This window comes from Mesoplodon densirostris, chromosome 2 (genome assembly GCF_025265405.1).
Source record: "Mesoplodon densirostris isolate mMesDen1 chromosome 2, mMesDen1 primary haplotype, whole genome shotgun sequence".
Lineage (NCBI taxonomy): Eukaryota > Metazoa > Chordata > Mammalia > Artiodactyla > Ziphiidae > Mesoplodon > Mesoplodon densirostris.
Window position 1 is genome coordinate 2368666 of NC_082662.1, and position 15785 is coordinate 2384450.

At 48.1% G+C, this 15785-nt stretch overlaps 1 protein-coding gene across 2 annotated transcripts in view; it reads right to left on the reverse strand.

Moving 5' to 3' along the window:
- CEP104 (centrosomal protein 104) overlaps nucleotides 1–15785 on the reverse strand; it is a 54673-nt gene that overhangs the window by 37388 nt on the left and 1500 nt on the right. For both annotated transcript variants that reach the window (XM_060088856.1, XM_060088855.1), the window contains exons 2-4: nucleotides 12961–13087; nucleotides 1062–1235; nucleotides 544–682 (exon numbers count right to left, since the gene is read on the reverse strand). In XM_060088856.1, the coding sequence (XP_059944839.1) occupies nucleotides 544–682; nucleotides 1062–1235; nucleotides 12961–13073 (426 nt within the window). In that variant the 5' untranslated portion in view covers nucleotides 13074–13087. The remainder of the gene's footprint in view (nucleotides 1–543; nucleotides 683–1061; nucleotides 1236–12960; nucleotides 13088–15785) is intronic.

Consider the following 15785-nt stretch of genomic DNA (forward strand, 5'->3'; position numbering starts at 1 on the left):
GGAGGGAGCTAGAGAGATTCCGGACTGCATGCATCATGAAACCGCACTCTCAATCTCCACCCGGGGATTTATCTTGTAAAAGTGGAGGGGGTTTATGTGGAACAGTGCTGTCCAACAAAAATAATGGGCTGGCCAAAAAGTTCGTTCAGATTTTTTTCCATGAGCTGTTACGGAAAACCCGAACAAACTTTTTGGCCAACCCAATATAATGCAAGCCACATGTGTAATTTTAAGTTTTCTAGTCGACACAATAAAAGAAACATTTAAAATTGATTTTTTGATTTTAACAATATATTTAAAGCTAATGTATCCAAAACATCCTCCTCTCCTTGTGTAACCGAACCTGGGTCACACATGCAGCCCATGCACTTGGACCAGCCACGCTCCCAGCGTGCATAGCCGCACGTGGCCGGTGGCTCCAAATCGGAGCACGCAGCTCCAGGGAGCTGTCCCACAGACACCACCTTAAAGGAGGAGTCTCAGATGCCACAAAGCAGGGGGCGGGGTAGGGGTGTCACCAAGGGGGGGGCCCATGTGTCTCACCTGATTATATACATTGTACTTGTTGATATGGTTCTGGTGAAAAATCAGCTTAAGAAACTGTCCTACTGCATCCACATAAACCGATTTTAGTTCCCGGGCTTTGCAACCTGTCTTTTCATTGTCACAGAGAGAGACGTAGCTGAAAGAAAAAACACAACTCTGGAATCACGTTGATGTGGAAATAGGCTGCCTTCGGTGCCCACTGAACTCTGCAGATTTCAAGGAAAGTTGTTAGGTTTGGAATGAAAAACCCTAGGGAATAAAGCCCAGAAGTGAAATTCTAAATAGGTCTCTTAAGATAAGCTCTGCATCTGAAAAGTTGCCTGAATATGACTGATAGGAACCCTGCTCAGTAAGCACGCTCAGCACCAGGCAGGTGTTCAGAAGCGGTGTGACCTCCACCCACACACAAGTACGTAAGACAGCGCCAAGGGCAAGGGCGAGTCCTTAGTTTTTAATTGCTTTGAGGTAGAATTAGGCTGAAAGTCCCCACCACACATGTTAACTTTCATTCTCACCCAAGCCTTCGAAACCGCTCTGCTTGATACGGTGTGAAATATTCAGGCAGGCTCTCACTAACGTAGAACTCAATTTTACTGGAAATCATATACTGATGAGCAAGCAACTGTAGTTTTCTTATTCGACATCTCTCCACCATTTGAAGAACAATTTCTTGTGGAAACTGGCAAAATCTGAAAGCAAACACATTTTTGTTTTATCTGCAGGATCTCCGTAGAGGGCTGAGGGATGTTCGCAGCCACGCTTCCACGTACGTGTCAGGTCTGTGGGTTCTGACGCTGCTGGGTCCCCGGTGCTGCCCCCGCCCTCTGGCCTTCCAGGCGCAGCTCAAGCTTGGAGTGAAGGTTTGATGGGGTCTGCCGGCCCCCCAGCGTGAATCATACTTGGAGCAGTTAGTTTGTGGTTTGAAATGAAACCCAAAGTTTATCAGGAGATAAAAACATCAATCTAAAGATGCTGTACTCGTGAGTCAAAGGATTTTCCACCAGAACCTGAACATTTCAGGAAACCCCTTGCTTTACAGAATCCTGAGCGGAGTGAGCAACACTCAGTACTTCAAGAGTGCCTCTCACGCTCGCTCAGCGGCCTGGAGAAGCCTACAACTGTCCACACTGGAGCTTCTAATTCTGCCCAGAAGGGACAGAGCGCATTAGAACGTCACACTGCACTATATGATCACGACTTGGTGGGGGGCAGCACGATGCTTCGACAGCGGGCAGCGTGTGCGCCAAGCTGGCCATCACTGGGTGCGCACGACAGTGGGCATCGAGGGCATCTAGAGCCGGGGAAGCACCGAGGATGTGACAGTGGGAAAGGCCCCTCCAGCACGCGTCACGACCCTCCTCAAGTGCAGTGGTGACCTGGCCACTGGCCGGCCTGGCCCCTCTCCCGCCTTTCCTCCCAGCAGCCCCAGCTGAACTGCACCAGAGCCAGCGTGCCCCTTCTCTTGACCCGATCACCCCATCAACACACACGTGCACTCACTCACACTCTCATACACATACACTCACGCTCAGACACAACTCACACAGTCACTCACACAGTAACACACACTGATAGACTCACACACATGAACACTCATACACACTGAAACACACACACGCAAACACAGACACGCACACACTCACACCCACTCACACACATATACACCCTCACACAAATACACACTCAATGCTCACACCCACACTCATGTACACACTCACACTCATACACTCACAACACACACACGCAAACACATACTCACACTCATATACAGTCACACCCTCACACAACACACACACACACACTCCAGAAAAGCCTGAGGAGCCTCCCATGACCCTGCCTGTCTCCAGCTCCCACCCCGTTTCTCAGCTGCCTCCTTGGCCAAGGTCACAGGCCATCACTGACCTCCACGAGGCTGAGCGCAACGTACACCTCATGGTCCTGACCTCCTGGGCCCCTTCCTGCTTCGGGCCGCCTTCCTGTCCGGCCCTGACTGTGCCCTGGGCTGGGTTCCAGGTTCCCTTCTCTATCTAGACTCACTGTGAGGCATCCCACCTGCCCCATGGCTTTGAAAACCTCCTAACAGGGAGGAACCCCAAGTAAATACCATCCTGTGTCCGAACTTGCACATCTCGTTGGTGACTTGACACTGAGTGCCGGCATCCTCAAAGCACCAGATGTGACACAGACAAACGCACCCCTGACCCAGCTCCCCAAGCCGCCTCCTCCCCCAGCTTTTCAGCATCAGCACCGCACCCATCCTGGGGCCCGTGCCTGTCCTTACGCTCCTAGCAGAAGGATCACCATCAGTGGATAGGACAGAAAGGGAGAGCACAGGAAGGATCATCAGGCTGAATGGATGGGACTCTGGAAACTTTTGTGTTTAACTGAGGGACGTAAAAGGGTGAAGGTAAAAGGGTGAATGGGGAGAGTGCTGCTGAGAAAGTGGGGCCAGTGACTGCGGATGGAACAGATTCGTATTCTGGGGGGGTGATCCCTGGGGTTTCCTAAATGCCAAGGTTGTAAGAGAGAGGCAGGTGGGGCAGGAGGGCAGCCAGGAAACTGGGAACTTAGCAATTCGAGCCTTGAATACCCTTCGGTCAAGCACTGCTTTAGACATTTAAGATATTTACTTTTTTTAAATGCTGGGTATAGACATCATAATTGGCAGTGAGATCATTCTAGACATAAGGACACAGTAATCTCATGTGGAAAAAAATTCTTTAATATTAAAAAAAAAAACCCTCCAAAACTGTTTAAGGAAAACTAAGATGACTGACAAAAGTTTGAAGCTGTATATTTAAAAACCCTTCAAAAAAAGGGCTATGGGAATTCCCTGGCGGTCCAGTGGTTAGGACTCGGCGCTTTCACTGCTGAGGGCCTGGGTTCGATCCCTGGTCAGGGAACTATGATTTAGTTATTCAAAGGTAGCTTATTGAGAGTTTATAGATGAATCAAAAATATCCCTCAAACTGATTAAAAGAAGGGACAATACACTGTGCAAATCAGTGAAGAGAACTCATCTAAAATAGAGCTGGAGGCCCTGCAGGGAGGGTCTCAGGCATGAACTTCCTTCATCCGGGCAGGGAGCAGCAGACTTGGCTGCCCCAGCAGCAGAAGGGAGACTTTCTCCTGGTCCAGTAACAGCCCAGCCAATGAGATGCTGTGACCACCCCAAACCCTGGCTTTCCTCCAATGGACTTAGGTTCAAAGCAGCTCCTCCCAACTGCCCCTTTTCTCTGTAAAATAAGGTTTCTCTCTCTCCTTTGTCCTCAGACTCACCTATGCTTTCACCCGTTTCCATGTCCCGAACTGCAATTCCTCTGCCATTCTGGAATAAGCTCATTTTGCTGGCAAAAACAACTATTTTATTTTAAAGGGTGACATCGCATGGTGTCCAGAAGTGGGCTCTGGAGGAGACGGACCCTGGACCCACGTGTGACAGCTGCCCGTGCCCCGTGCCCCGCTCCCCTCCCCTCCCGGCAGCGAGTCCTCCTCCTTCTGGGCCAGGAAGCCTCCTCTCCGATCGAGCTCCCTCCTTCTGGTCGAGTGCTCTGACTTCATTTGGGATCTGCTTTTTTTCTTTTTGGGGAGGCTTTGTCCTTTAGGTGAGTACCCACTCATTTGTTCCCCCTGTTGGAAGTGTGCTAGAATTTTGGTAAAATTCCACTGGAATCAGGCTATTTCGGGATTTTTCTTTTGCTCTTGAGAAAAGCTCTAAGAAATGGGACCCCAGTCACCTAAATGCTCTAAGGGCACCCTCCTTCGGGGACCCTGGCTGGTTTTATGTTTAAAAACTATGGTCCTTCCTCGTGCACATTTTAAACTAAATAGACTGACTTAACCCCCAATACTTCAGAATACCAAGGGCCATTATGGGGAACTTTCAACCTCTCCAAACTTGTTTCTCTCAGAACCAAATTAGAAAGCCACGGCTCTAAAACTAAACAGACTGAATGGGATGCTTCTTTTAATTGGTACCTTGGAGCTTCCAAACACATCCAGGACTCTAAAACTGCCTCTTTACAAAATACCATTCCTAGACTAACAGAGGAGAACAAACTGAAAGAAGACAAAATGGCTTCTGAGGCTCCCCCCACCTTGTGCCCCTGCGCCACCTTCCTTCCCCTTCTGCCCATCCTCACCTCCTCTGTGCCCTCCACCCACTCCTAACCCTCTTGCTGAACTCCCCTTTTTCTCCAAACCTCTCCTTGTTTCCCCCTCCCCTGAACTTATTAAGCCCCGCCCTTTTAAAGCTAAGCCTTCTAGGGGTCTAGATGCTAAATCCCTAGTTACTTATGTTGCCTGGACTAAAGCTGAACTTCTAGCTATAGTCAAAGATTTTCCCAAAGTAACTGAGGACCCCCATGGATTTGCTGAAGAACTTATCCACTTACAAACTTATCAACCTGTCTTCTCAGATTTATATCAATTAGTCCACATGCTTGCTGGTGAAGGTCAGGCCCAACATTGGATGAAACTTGCCTGATGGGAAAATCCTGAAAGGGAGTTGGAAAAACAAACCCTGACTGTTAGCAGGAAATCCAAGAACTTGCTAGAAATTTTCACTGAAGAGTTTCAAAAGGTTTTCCTAAGCATGATGACTAGAACAAAATTCAGGATTTGCATGCAAAAACCTATAAAACCTGTTCACGACCATTGTAGTTGTCTTCAGACTGTGTTTAAAGAAAACTCTGGTCTTCTTTTGGATGTTGAATCTGCTTGGGTTGCTTTTAACTCTGTGTTCATTAACGGGCTGAATGGGGATTCTCTTTCAGTTAAAAGGACCAGGATGGGGGGCTTCCCTGGTGGCGCAGTGGTTAAGAATCTGCCTGCCAATGCAGGGGACGTGGGTTCGAGCCCTGGTCCGGGAAGATCGCACATGCCGCGGAACAACTGAGCCCGTGTGCCACAACTACTGAGCCTGTGCTCTAGAGCCTGGAGCCACAACTACGGAGCCTGCGTGCCTAGAGCCCGTGCTCCGCAACAAGAGAAGCCACCGCAATGAGAAGCCCGAGCACCACAAGGAAGACCTTTACTGGCTCTGACTCAGATGCATCAGAGGTGATTTCAAGGACACTCACTAGTCACTTGTCACCAATGGATCAGCTACCACTTTCCTTATGGGCAAAATCTCCAACTGAAATACACAGAATCCAGTGCTCCTCCTATTAAGATTCAAACATATCCCTCAAAACTTCTCCCCAGACTTAATCAGTACCTTATAATTAAATAAGGAGGTCCTTCAAGGCATCAAGCCCATAACAGAAGATTTCAAAGCCGCAGCCTCATTATCCCTTGTACTAGTCCCTGTAACACCCTGCTTTGCCCGTGAGAAAACCCAGCGGCTGAGGACGGAGGTGTGTTCGGAAACCGGAACAGGTGACACTATTATCCCTGGCACCCTGTCGTTCCTAACCCCCATATGCTACTAGCATCCATGTCTACTAAAAGCAGAATCTCATTGTAACTGATCTATGCACTGCATTCTCTAGCATTCCTGTTGATAAAGCTACTCTGCATCTTTTTGCTTTCACTTGGGAAAGAACTACACCTGGACAGAAATGCTTAAGGGTTTTACTGAAAGTCCTTCTTTTTTTAAAAAAAATTTATTAAAAATAAATTCTTTTGGCTGTGCTGTGCAGCACGTGGGATCTTAGTTCCCTGACTAGGAATTGAACCGCGCCCCCTACAGTGGAAGCATGGAGGAGTCTTAACCTCTGGACCGCCAGGGAAGTCCCTGAAAGTCCTTCTTACTTTTCAAACCTTAAAGGCTGATCTGGACAATACCTACTTTATTACAATATATGGATGGTCTGCTTCTCTACTCTCCTCTAAAACTTCACAGGAGGACGGCATTCACCTGTTAAAACCTTTTAGCCTTAAAGGGACATAAAGTCTCCAAGGAAAAGCTGCAGTTTGCTCAAACTCAGGTTCAGTATTTAGGGCACCTGATCTTAGAATGAGGCTACCTTGAGATACAGGTAGGCTTCACGGTACCCTCAACTTCCCCAAATCTAAAACTCAGCCCAATTACGAGGTGTTTTGGGCTAGCTGGCTACTGTCAAAACTAGATTCCAAATTTCTCTCTTATGGCCCAGCCCCTGCATGTTTTATAAAAAACAACAAACCGGACCCTATTATTTGGGGCGATCAGGATGACATAACCTTCGGAGCCTTAAAGAAAAGCTTAATAAGGGCCCCTGCCCTTAGACATCCTAATTGTCAGCTTCCTTTCTTTCCCTTTGTATGTGAGAAGGAGGGGAACGCCCTTGGAGTACTCATCCCAAACACAGGGACCATCATTGACCCGGCTAGTATAGTCGACAGTTGGACCCTGTGCCATGGGGACAGCCCCCTGGTCTCAAGAGCCACTCCTGCCACTGCCCTTTTGGTTAAGGCCACCAAAAAAATAGTCATGGGATTCCCTCTAACCATCTTTGTACCCCATGCAGTAGAAGCTCTCCTGAATTTGCATCACACTCCTGTGAGACCCTCTGGCTAACTGTTCCTCACAGAACTCTTTCTTGGTGTAATAACCTCAACCCTACTGTTCCTCTCCCCACTGCTCTGACAGAACTCTTCCAGACTGCTTAACACTGACAGATCACCTTTTGACTCCCTGCAATAGTTCACAGGAAATTCCTCTAACCAATGTAGATTTTTCATGGTTTACTAATAGTTCCTATCGAAAAGATGAGAAAGGGAAACACCGTGTGGGGTTGCTGTCGGAACTCCCCTTGAAGTCGTCAAGGCAGTATACCTTTGGCTACTTCAGCCCAAAAGGTGGAATTACACGCTGTCACTAGGGCTTGTACTTTAGCCAAGGGCAAGACCACCAACATTTATACCCACAGCCGGTATGCCTTTGGGGTAGCCCATGACTTTGGGACGTTATCAAAACAGCAAGGTTTACTTACCTCTGATGGGAATGAAATTTAAAATGGCTCTCACGTCTAAAATTTATTAGGTGCCATACTTTTGCCAGCTGCTCTGGTTACTAGCAAGGTCCCTGGGCATTCCAGGCTCGAGACCCTGTAAGCTAAAGGAAACCATCTTGCTGACAGTTCTGCCCAAAAATGCTGCTCTCAAAGGAACTAATGGCTAACCCTCTGTCATGGTCCAGAGGGATATCCCCCACATCCCCCAGAAGATAATTTGGAAACATTGACTAGAAATGCCCAACAATTGGCCCCAGAAAAGGAAAAACAATATTGGAAATTGAATAACTGTTGGCTTGATAAGAAGACAGAACTCTTGGTTTGGGCCAAACAACAATCTGGTCCTACCAGAAATTCTAAAGTTCCCACTATTGACCACTGCACATGCCTTAAGCCACTGGTCTACTGGCAAAATGACAGAGTTCATGAACCAATATTGGTGAAGAAACACGAAGAAAGCTGTGAAAAGCGCCCACCGTGCTTGCCCCATCTGTCCAAAACACAACCCGGGAAAACCTGTCTGCACTGCATTAAATTGCTAATGGGCCATTCAAGACCTGGCAAAGGGATTTTATTCAGCTGCTCCCGTCTCAGGGATATAAATATGTCTTAGTCACGAGTTGCACGTTTTCTCACTGGGCTGAAGCTTTCCCTTGTAGACAGGCTACTGTCTCTTCGGTGGCTAAGATCCTGTTAGCAAAGATCATCTCTGCCTGGGGAAGCCCCCCGCCCCTGAACTCCAGTGGCTGGACACTTGGACAGGTCTGCGCTGTCTGGCTGGTTTTACACTTTCACTGTCTTACCATCCTCAATCCTCAGGGCTAGTCTAACGCATTAATGACGTCATTAAGACCCAACTGGCGAAATTTGTAGAGACCCTCCAAATACCTTGGCCAAAAGCATCACTGTTGGCCCTTCTAAATCTCAGATCCACCCATTTGGGAACTCACAAACGCTCACCCTCTGAGACAGTCACAGGAAGCCCAATGCACCTGGTTCCCGCCTCCTTTGATTCACAGCTGATAAACGGAGATATACGTCAATATTGTAAGGGCCTTACTGTCTCCATTGAAAGTCATCACACTTTAGTAATGTTTTCACAGCATGCTCCCAGGAGATGAAGACCTTAAGTATCACACCATGCAACCTGGAGATTTCAGCTACTGGAAGGGACACCGCCAGAAGGATTCCCTTCGACCTCACTGGAAAGGCCCCTATCAGGTACTGCTAACCAACCCTTGTGCTGCTAAGCTCCAAGGAGCGGACTCCTGGATTCATGTCACCTCTAAAGAAAGCACCAAGCCCTGAGTGGACCTGCACACCAACTGGCAACTTGAAAGCAAAGATCTCCAGAAATTGAAGCAGACAGCATCTGATGAGACAGCCTTCCCAAGATGGACCAGGCCATATACCCTTTTCTCCCTATTGCTTCTTACCTTATTTTCTCCCTAACTTGGACAGACATTGCTTTTACACACATTTCCTGATCTAGGGCAAAAGAGGGAAACCTCTCTGATTGTTGGATTTGTCGCCAGAAACCTTGATCCGTCCATGACAGCAGTGACCCCTACTCACACTATAAGTAACTTCTCTGGAATCCCAAATGCCACTCTGTACCTAAACTGTTCCGCAGGTCCCTTGTATAAGGTGAGACTACTAAATCCACATGCCCTTGTTCCCTGGCTTAATTTAAGCTCTCTTGAATATATATACAGAAGACACTGGAGCAGTCAATTTGAATCAGACCGTTTGTAAGCTGGCTGTCATGCCCATATATTTAGGAAGACTTTTTTTTTTTTTTTTTTGCGGTACGCGGGCCTCTCACTGCTGTGGCCTCTCCCGTTGTGGAGCACAGGCTCCGGACGCGCAGGCTCAGCGGCCATGGCTCACGGGCCCAGCCGCTCCGCGGTACGTGGGATCTTCCCGAACCGGGACACGAACCCGTGTCCCCTGCCTCGGCAGGCGGACTCTCAACCACCGCGCCACCAGGGAAGCCCTAGGAAGACTTTTAGTATGTGATAACATCATACGTGAGTCTTGGTTGAATGACGCCAAGTCCTTGATACGGACAAATGAGCCCATAAATGCTACTACTGATGAGGGGGTCCTACGTGTCCCTCCCCGTTACTCTTCTATACGTGGAAGCCTCGGTAATGGCCCCCAGCTTGGGCAGCTCATCATCTTGACAGCTGGAGGGTAAAAGAACAGTGTGCTTTTGCTGTATTCACTGTTCTACTTTCTCTTCATAACAGATCAGAAACCTCCCGTTGGTCTGTTGCAGTAAACCTCCTTAGCTGCCTTACGTGGGAACTTCCAGCAGGCGTATATGACCCCAGGTTTGCCTCTGTAGGGAGAGCCGCCCCTTTCCCCCCATCAGAGTAGGTGCCAATGAACACATGATTAGAAACCTCTTCCTAACATTAGAAGAGCTGGCCAATGCCACAGCCGAAGGAGTAGCCGCCCAACATCATTCACTTAACTTATTAGCTAAAGTAGTTTTAGATAAGTGCATAGCCCCCAGTTACCTATTTGCTGAGCAAGGAGGTGTTGGAACAATAGCAAATACCATCTATTGCACATGGATAAATGTCTCGGGAGAGGTAGAACTCCAATTACACAAGATCAGGGAGCAAGTGCACTGGTTGCAAAAATTTTTCACCTGATATTCCATGGTCCTTGGATTTGTTCAGCTGGCTACCTTCAGGCCTAGGGTCATGGGTCAGAACTATCATAAAATTTGGAACTGTCATGTTACTTTAAACTTTGTTTTGCATAATTATTTTTAACCTTTGTACCTGTTACATGTTAAACCTTTGTAGAAATGATGTACACGACAGTGTGATGTTGGCTCAATGCTTTGAGATCTCCAATGTGCACAACCTTGACAAGACGTACACTTTAGATAGGAAAGCTTGAGAGTCTTCCCTTCTAACCTTCCCTGTTACTCAAACATGGCCTTAAATGGTTTCCTACTGCTATGTACTTTCCCTCCGACTTTGGATGTGACAAACTGGAAAGGTCCTTCCTGACACTGAAGGACAAAAACCACTAAATGCGGAAAACCTGACTCTTGATCAGTGATACTTTTGGAGAACATTCTTGTTCAAAAGAGGGAAATATGACAATTAATAAAAGGAAACCTCAATTAAGATGGAGAAGGGGAGCCCTGAAGGGGGAGCACTCAGGCACGTATCTTCCTTCACTCCTGGGCAAGAAGAAGCTGACATTACTGCCCCAGCAGGAGAAGGAAGATTTTCTCCTTGTCCAGCAACAGCCCAGCCAATGAGACACTGTCACCACCCTGAACCCTTGCTTTCCTCCAATGGACTTTCACTCAAAGCAGCCCCTCCCAACTTCCTCCTTTTCTCTATAAAGCAAGGTAAAGTCAGGTTTCTCTCTCTCCTTTGTTCCCCAGACTTGCCTATGGTTTCACCATAGCTTGCATGTCCCGAATTGCAATTCCTCTGCCATTCTGGAATAAGCTCATTTTGTAGGTAAAAGAACTGGCTATTTTATTTTTAAAGTCGATTATTACCTAAAAAGGTATGTATCTCTTCAAGATAAACTGACAGCTCTAAATTTCTTTCTTTTTTTGGCCATGCCGTGCGTTTTGCAAGATCTTAGTTCCCTGACCAGAGATCGAACTCGGGCCCGTAGCAGTAAGAGCACTGAGTGCTAACCACTAGACCACCGGGGAATTCCCTAGATTTCTTTTCGAATGACTATTATTTGACAATAAAAAATTCATGCCCAGAGGCTCTGATCATTGGTGTAAACTTTGTGTTTTCTTGGAGAAGTGTGTCTCATGCCCTGAAGATTTCAGGCTCTATGAATTCCTAGGTCATAGAAGGCACTGGAGAAACTTCCCTTGCACCCTTGTAAAGACCCCCAGGACCATCTCCCACTGGAGCTATATCTATCAGTGCCTGAGCACTCCCTCTTTGACCTGGGCTAACAGAGCACCCTGTCCTCTCTTTGGGAGACTTGGTTTGAGGTTACTTTCCTTTGCCTTCCTATGAGGTGCTTGACCTCAGAGAACACTGTTGAAGTCAGGAGACCCCTGGGCCAAACCCAGCATGAGTCTGAATGGAGATCAAGGCACATATACCCTTTCCTTTGAAGCAGTCTGAAAGTTTACTACTAAAACAAGTATAGGTCATGCCTTAGAAGAAATACCATGTCAAGACGTGAAAGAATCATATTAGTATTACTTTTATAAATATTACAAAAAAGCGGCCCTGTCTGTATATTTAAGTACCTTTAATTCATGCATAAATACTGAATAAGTGCATTTAGTAGAAAGGACCTCTGCTGAAGGGAAATGCAGGTGTGTGTGGGGGGGAATGCAAGTGTATTTGCATAAAACCGTGGCCGAAGCTCACTCCAGGCCCCTGGGCTTGGGGAGAGGCAGGACTGGACTGATCTGTGAGTCTGGGGGGGAGCGGGATGTGACTGAGGCTGCCTGATGGAGGTGTTCCTCCAGCCCCGTTGGACCTGGTGAGGCTGCCCTGGCTGGCCCAGTCCTGGGATGAGTACCTGCGCCCAGATAAAGCCCTTGTTCAATATCAGCTTCATCAGCCTTAAAGAGGCTATCTGGCCCCATCTGCTCAACTCTTTTGTTTCATTTCTCAGTTCATTGAGAATGGAGTCTTGTTTGCTGGGTTCCCTCAGAAACTCCAAAAGGAAAATATATTTGAATTTTAAATGGGATTTACATTCAACTTTTTAGCAATATATCATCTGAATAAATGTAAGTCACAGTATATGACTGAATGTAAATGTCATACAGATTTACATGTTCATGAACAGGAGCAAACAGTAAGCCTTCTACTCACACCTGGAAAACAAGTCACGAGGAGTGAGATTTCCCGAGGAGGTGACGGGACCAGGAGGTGAGTGGCCTCGGGCGGCCGACACTGACTAAGTCGGGGAAGCCCGATCAGGCCCTGGGGCAGCTCAACAACTAACCGCCCCACCTTTGGGGAAGAAAGAAGGCTTCTCAGGAAAAGACTTAAATGTTTCAGAAAAATACTCACTGGTATTACATCACTCAAGTAATGAAGACTTTTAAAGGTGTACAAATATTCTAGATGAATCTGAAAGAGACTTTCTTGGTTAAAGTCCTGTGTTACAGGAAAGCAGTGAGATGCAAAATCTTTACCACCAGCACAGCGAATGCGGGACTGGCCCTCAATCAGGGAATTGGGGGAGGGGCAGTTCTCCTTCCTCTCTTCCGTATTTGCACGCTTCTTAAGTGAATGTGGGTTAATGTCATAGGGGAAAAGGTTCAACAAATTTTCTTTAGAAACAGAAGGAAAGAAGTCCGGCGCGTAACTAGATGGGTGAGTCTGCAGCACAACCCGACCCTCGTGTGGTTCTGCCGTCTGAGTCGTAATAAGCCTAGCAGCTGAGACGGAGAGAACCCATGCGCCCTTGAGGACCCACCGCCCTTGGCCCCCCCCCCGGTCTGGCCCACCTCGGTGACCTCCACCCGCTGACAGTCGGTGCATGGATCATTAGTTCCCGGGCACTGAAGCCGTCTTCGTGTCCAGATGAGCTGAGAACTACGAATCCAATCTTGTGGGGCATCCTGCACGCTGGGGCTGTGTATGAGAGCAGGAAAGACTGCTTTAGGGGACTTAGCACATCGTAACACCGGAAGTGTTATTTCCCGCCTTGTTAATACACAAAGTAATTCCCAAGCTACTCAGGACTGTCCCATCACTTTGTAAGAGTCTAGTTCTCATTACACAGTTTTTAAGCTGCCTCCAATACCACGTAAGGTGTCATTCAAGTTACCTTGACTTTTCCCAAATATATGCCAAAAAGTCTGACCAGCGTTGTGGGTTGAACTGTGTCCCCCCAAAGCTATGCTGAGTCCTAACTCCTGGGGCCAGTGACGTGACCTCGTTTGGAAACAGTGGGGACGTAAGCAAGTTAAGATGACGTCATACTGGAGTAGGATGGGTCCTGCTCCAACATGACTTGTGTCCTTATCAGAAAAGAGACAGGGACACACACACAGACAGGGAGAAGCCAAGTGACATGGCCAAGCAGCTGGAGCACTGCATCTACAAGCCAAGGAACGCTGAGTGCTGTCTGGAGGCAGCAGAAGCTGGAAGAGGCCAGGAAGGAGCCTTTAGAGGAGGCGTGGCCCTGCACAAGCGCACCTTGATTTTGGACTTCTAGCCTCTGGGATAAATTTTTGTGGTTTTAAGTCATCCAGTTCGTGTTACTTTGTTATGGCAAAAACAAGGTCTTTTGCTACGATATGAATATAAAGATTTTCAAATTATTAAGGAACTAATAAACCAGTGTGTTAATGAGTTATACAAAAATAAGGGGAAAGGGGGCAGTTTAATCAACAGCATAATCACGCTAAATGAAAATGCTGATCTGCAGGGAGAGCAGGACCACGGACGGCGCCTCAAGCACACAGGTGTCCCCTCCCGGAGCCTCCAGGGTGGCTGACTCTGGGCAGGTGCATCAATATCGGCCGCATGATTTTCCTGTCATGATGTTTTAGCAAACCTGGCTCGGCTCATAGCTACCTACCATGGTTCTGAGGGTGGCTGTAGGGACGCCCAGTGTTGCCCATTCCTTTGAAAACAGCACCTCAACCCCAGCCTCCCTCGGCGCTTCTGTCCTCCCCACACCCGGAACTGCGGGGCTGACGCCCATCCTGCCCCCCGCAGATCCCCGCCTGAGGGGGCACGTTGCCCAGGCTTGGGTGGTCCATGGGTTCCACATCCCTCCTCAGGAACGGGCTCAGGGATGGAGACATGAGGACAGGACCCAAACTGGACCGAAGCCACTCAATCCCAGGACCCTGAGGAAGCTGTGGCCATAGCATAGTGTCTGCGGGGGGGGGGGGGGGGAGGGAGGGGGGGGCGGCTGCTGGAGGCCACCAGCGGGGGGATCCAGGCAGGGAGTGGAGCTGACACGAGGAAGCAGTGCTGAGAGAGGCAGAGACACCCTGTGAGCCTCAGGACTTAAAGCCCGAGCAACTCAGGGACTTCCAGTTACTCTCCAGTGACTAAGCCTGTCGATGCTCTTCAGTCGGCCAATTTGAGTGAAGTATGCAACCAAGCGTCCTCACTAACACAGAGGATAAAGACTGCTCCAGAAAGTTCTCTGGGGTAGGACATACTATTAATGGAGGTTTTCTGGAGGAGGTGACACACAAGCATATCCCACATGAAATATGTTTGTTTTAACATGCTTGATACATGATCTAGATCTTCCTTTGACTTTTACTGAGAACCTGCAGAGGACCACGTCAATAAATTAATTCTTGGCTGGCACTTGCTAATGTTTCTTGGAACATACGAACAAAAGCATTTAAAATAGAAAGAGAAACCACTATTAAAGATCCCAGTTATTTTTTATACAAAGCTCACTGCAGGATATCACAGGAGAGAAAACCAAACTAACCCAGAACGTAATAAAATGCAGGCACAAAAAATGGACAAGTGTGATTTAACCCACGGCAACTGCACAGCCTGGCCTGTGCGCCAGCTCCCATGCCAGACGTGGACTGGCCTCGCCCAGCCTGTGGCTCCTCCCACGTGCCCGGGCTCACAGCCTGGACTGACTCTCCCCTTGGCCTCCATACCTCCCCCTCCCCCGTCCCCTCTCCCTCAGGGCCAAGTCTCACTGGTCCCACCTTTGGAACAGTGACTGAATACGTCACCTCTTCTGGATCCCACTGTGTCCTCTAGAAAACAACGGCCAGGTTTCCCCACGTGGAGTACCGCCCCCACCGGAAGAACCCTCCTCAAGCCCAACCTGCTGTTCTAACCCCCGCTTTCTGTCATGGATTCTAAAGTCCTTCCAAACTTACTAAAGCTCAGAGTTAGATCCCTGTGTCCTTCCATCATCTTTAAGAGCAGGGCCTGTTACTTTCTATCCCACCTTGAAAACAGTAGGTACCTATGAAATATTTTCAGCTGAGTGTGATCGGGTATCCTGAAATCCCAGAGATCTGAAATACTGTTTATTCATCTGGCTGACCTGTGTACTGACCTACTCCCTTACACCATACTTTTGTGTGCAGATGCATACATGTTTATACCTTCATCACAACTCTGACACCCCAGCTGTAGAGACGAGGAAACTGAGGCACAGAGAGGCCTGGCCCAGGGTCATCCGGCTATGAAGCCACACAGGCCAGGTTTGTTCTAAAGCTGGTCAGGTTCCAGAGCCTGGTCTTGACCAACACCCTCGGTTATGGCCATAAGAGTTAGAAATGGGGCCCTTTAAATCCGAATAAAGGACGTGTCCACTATACTGTGTTGCCTC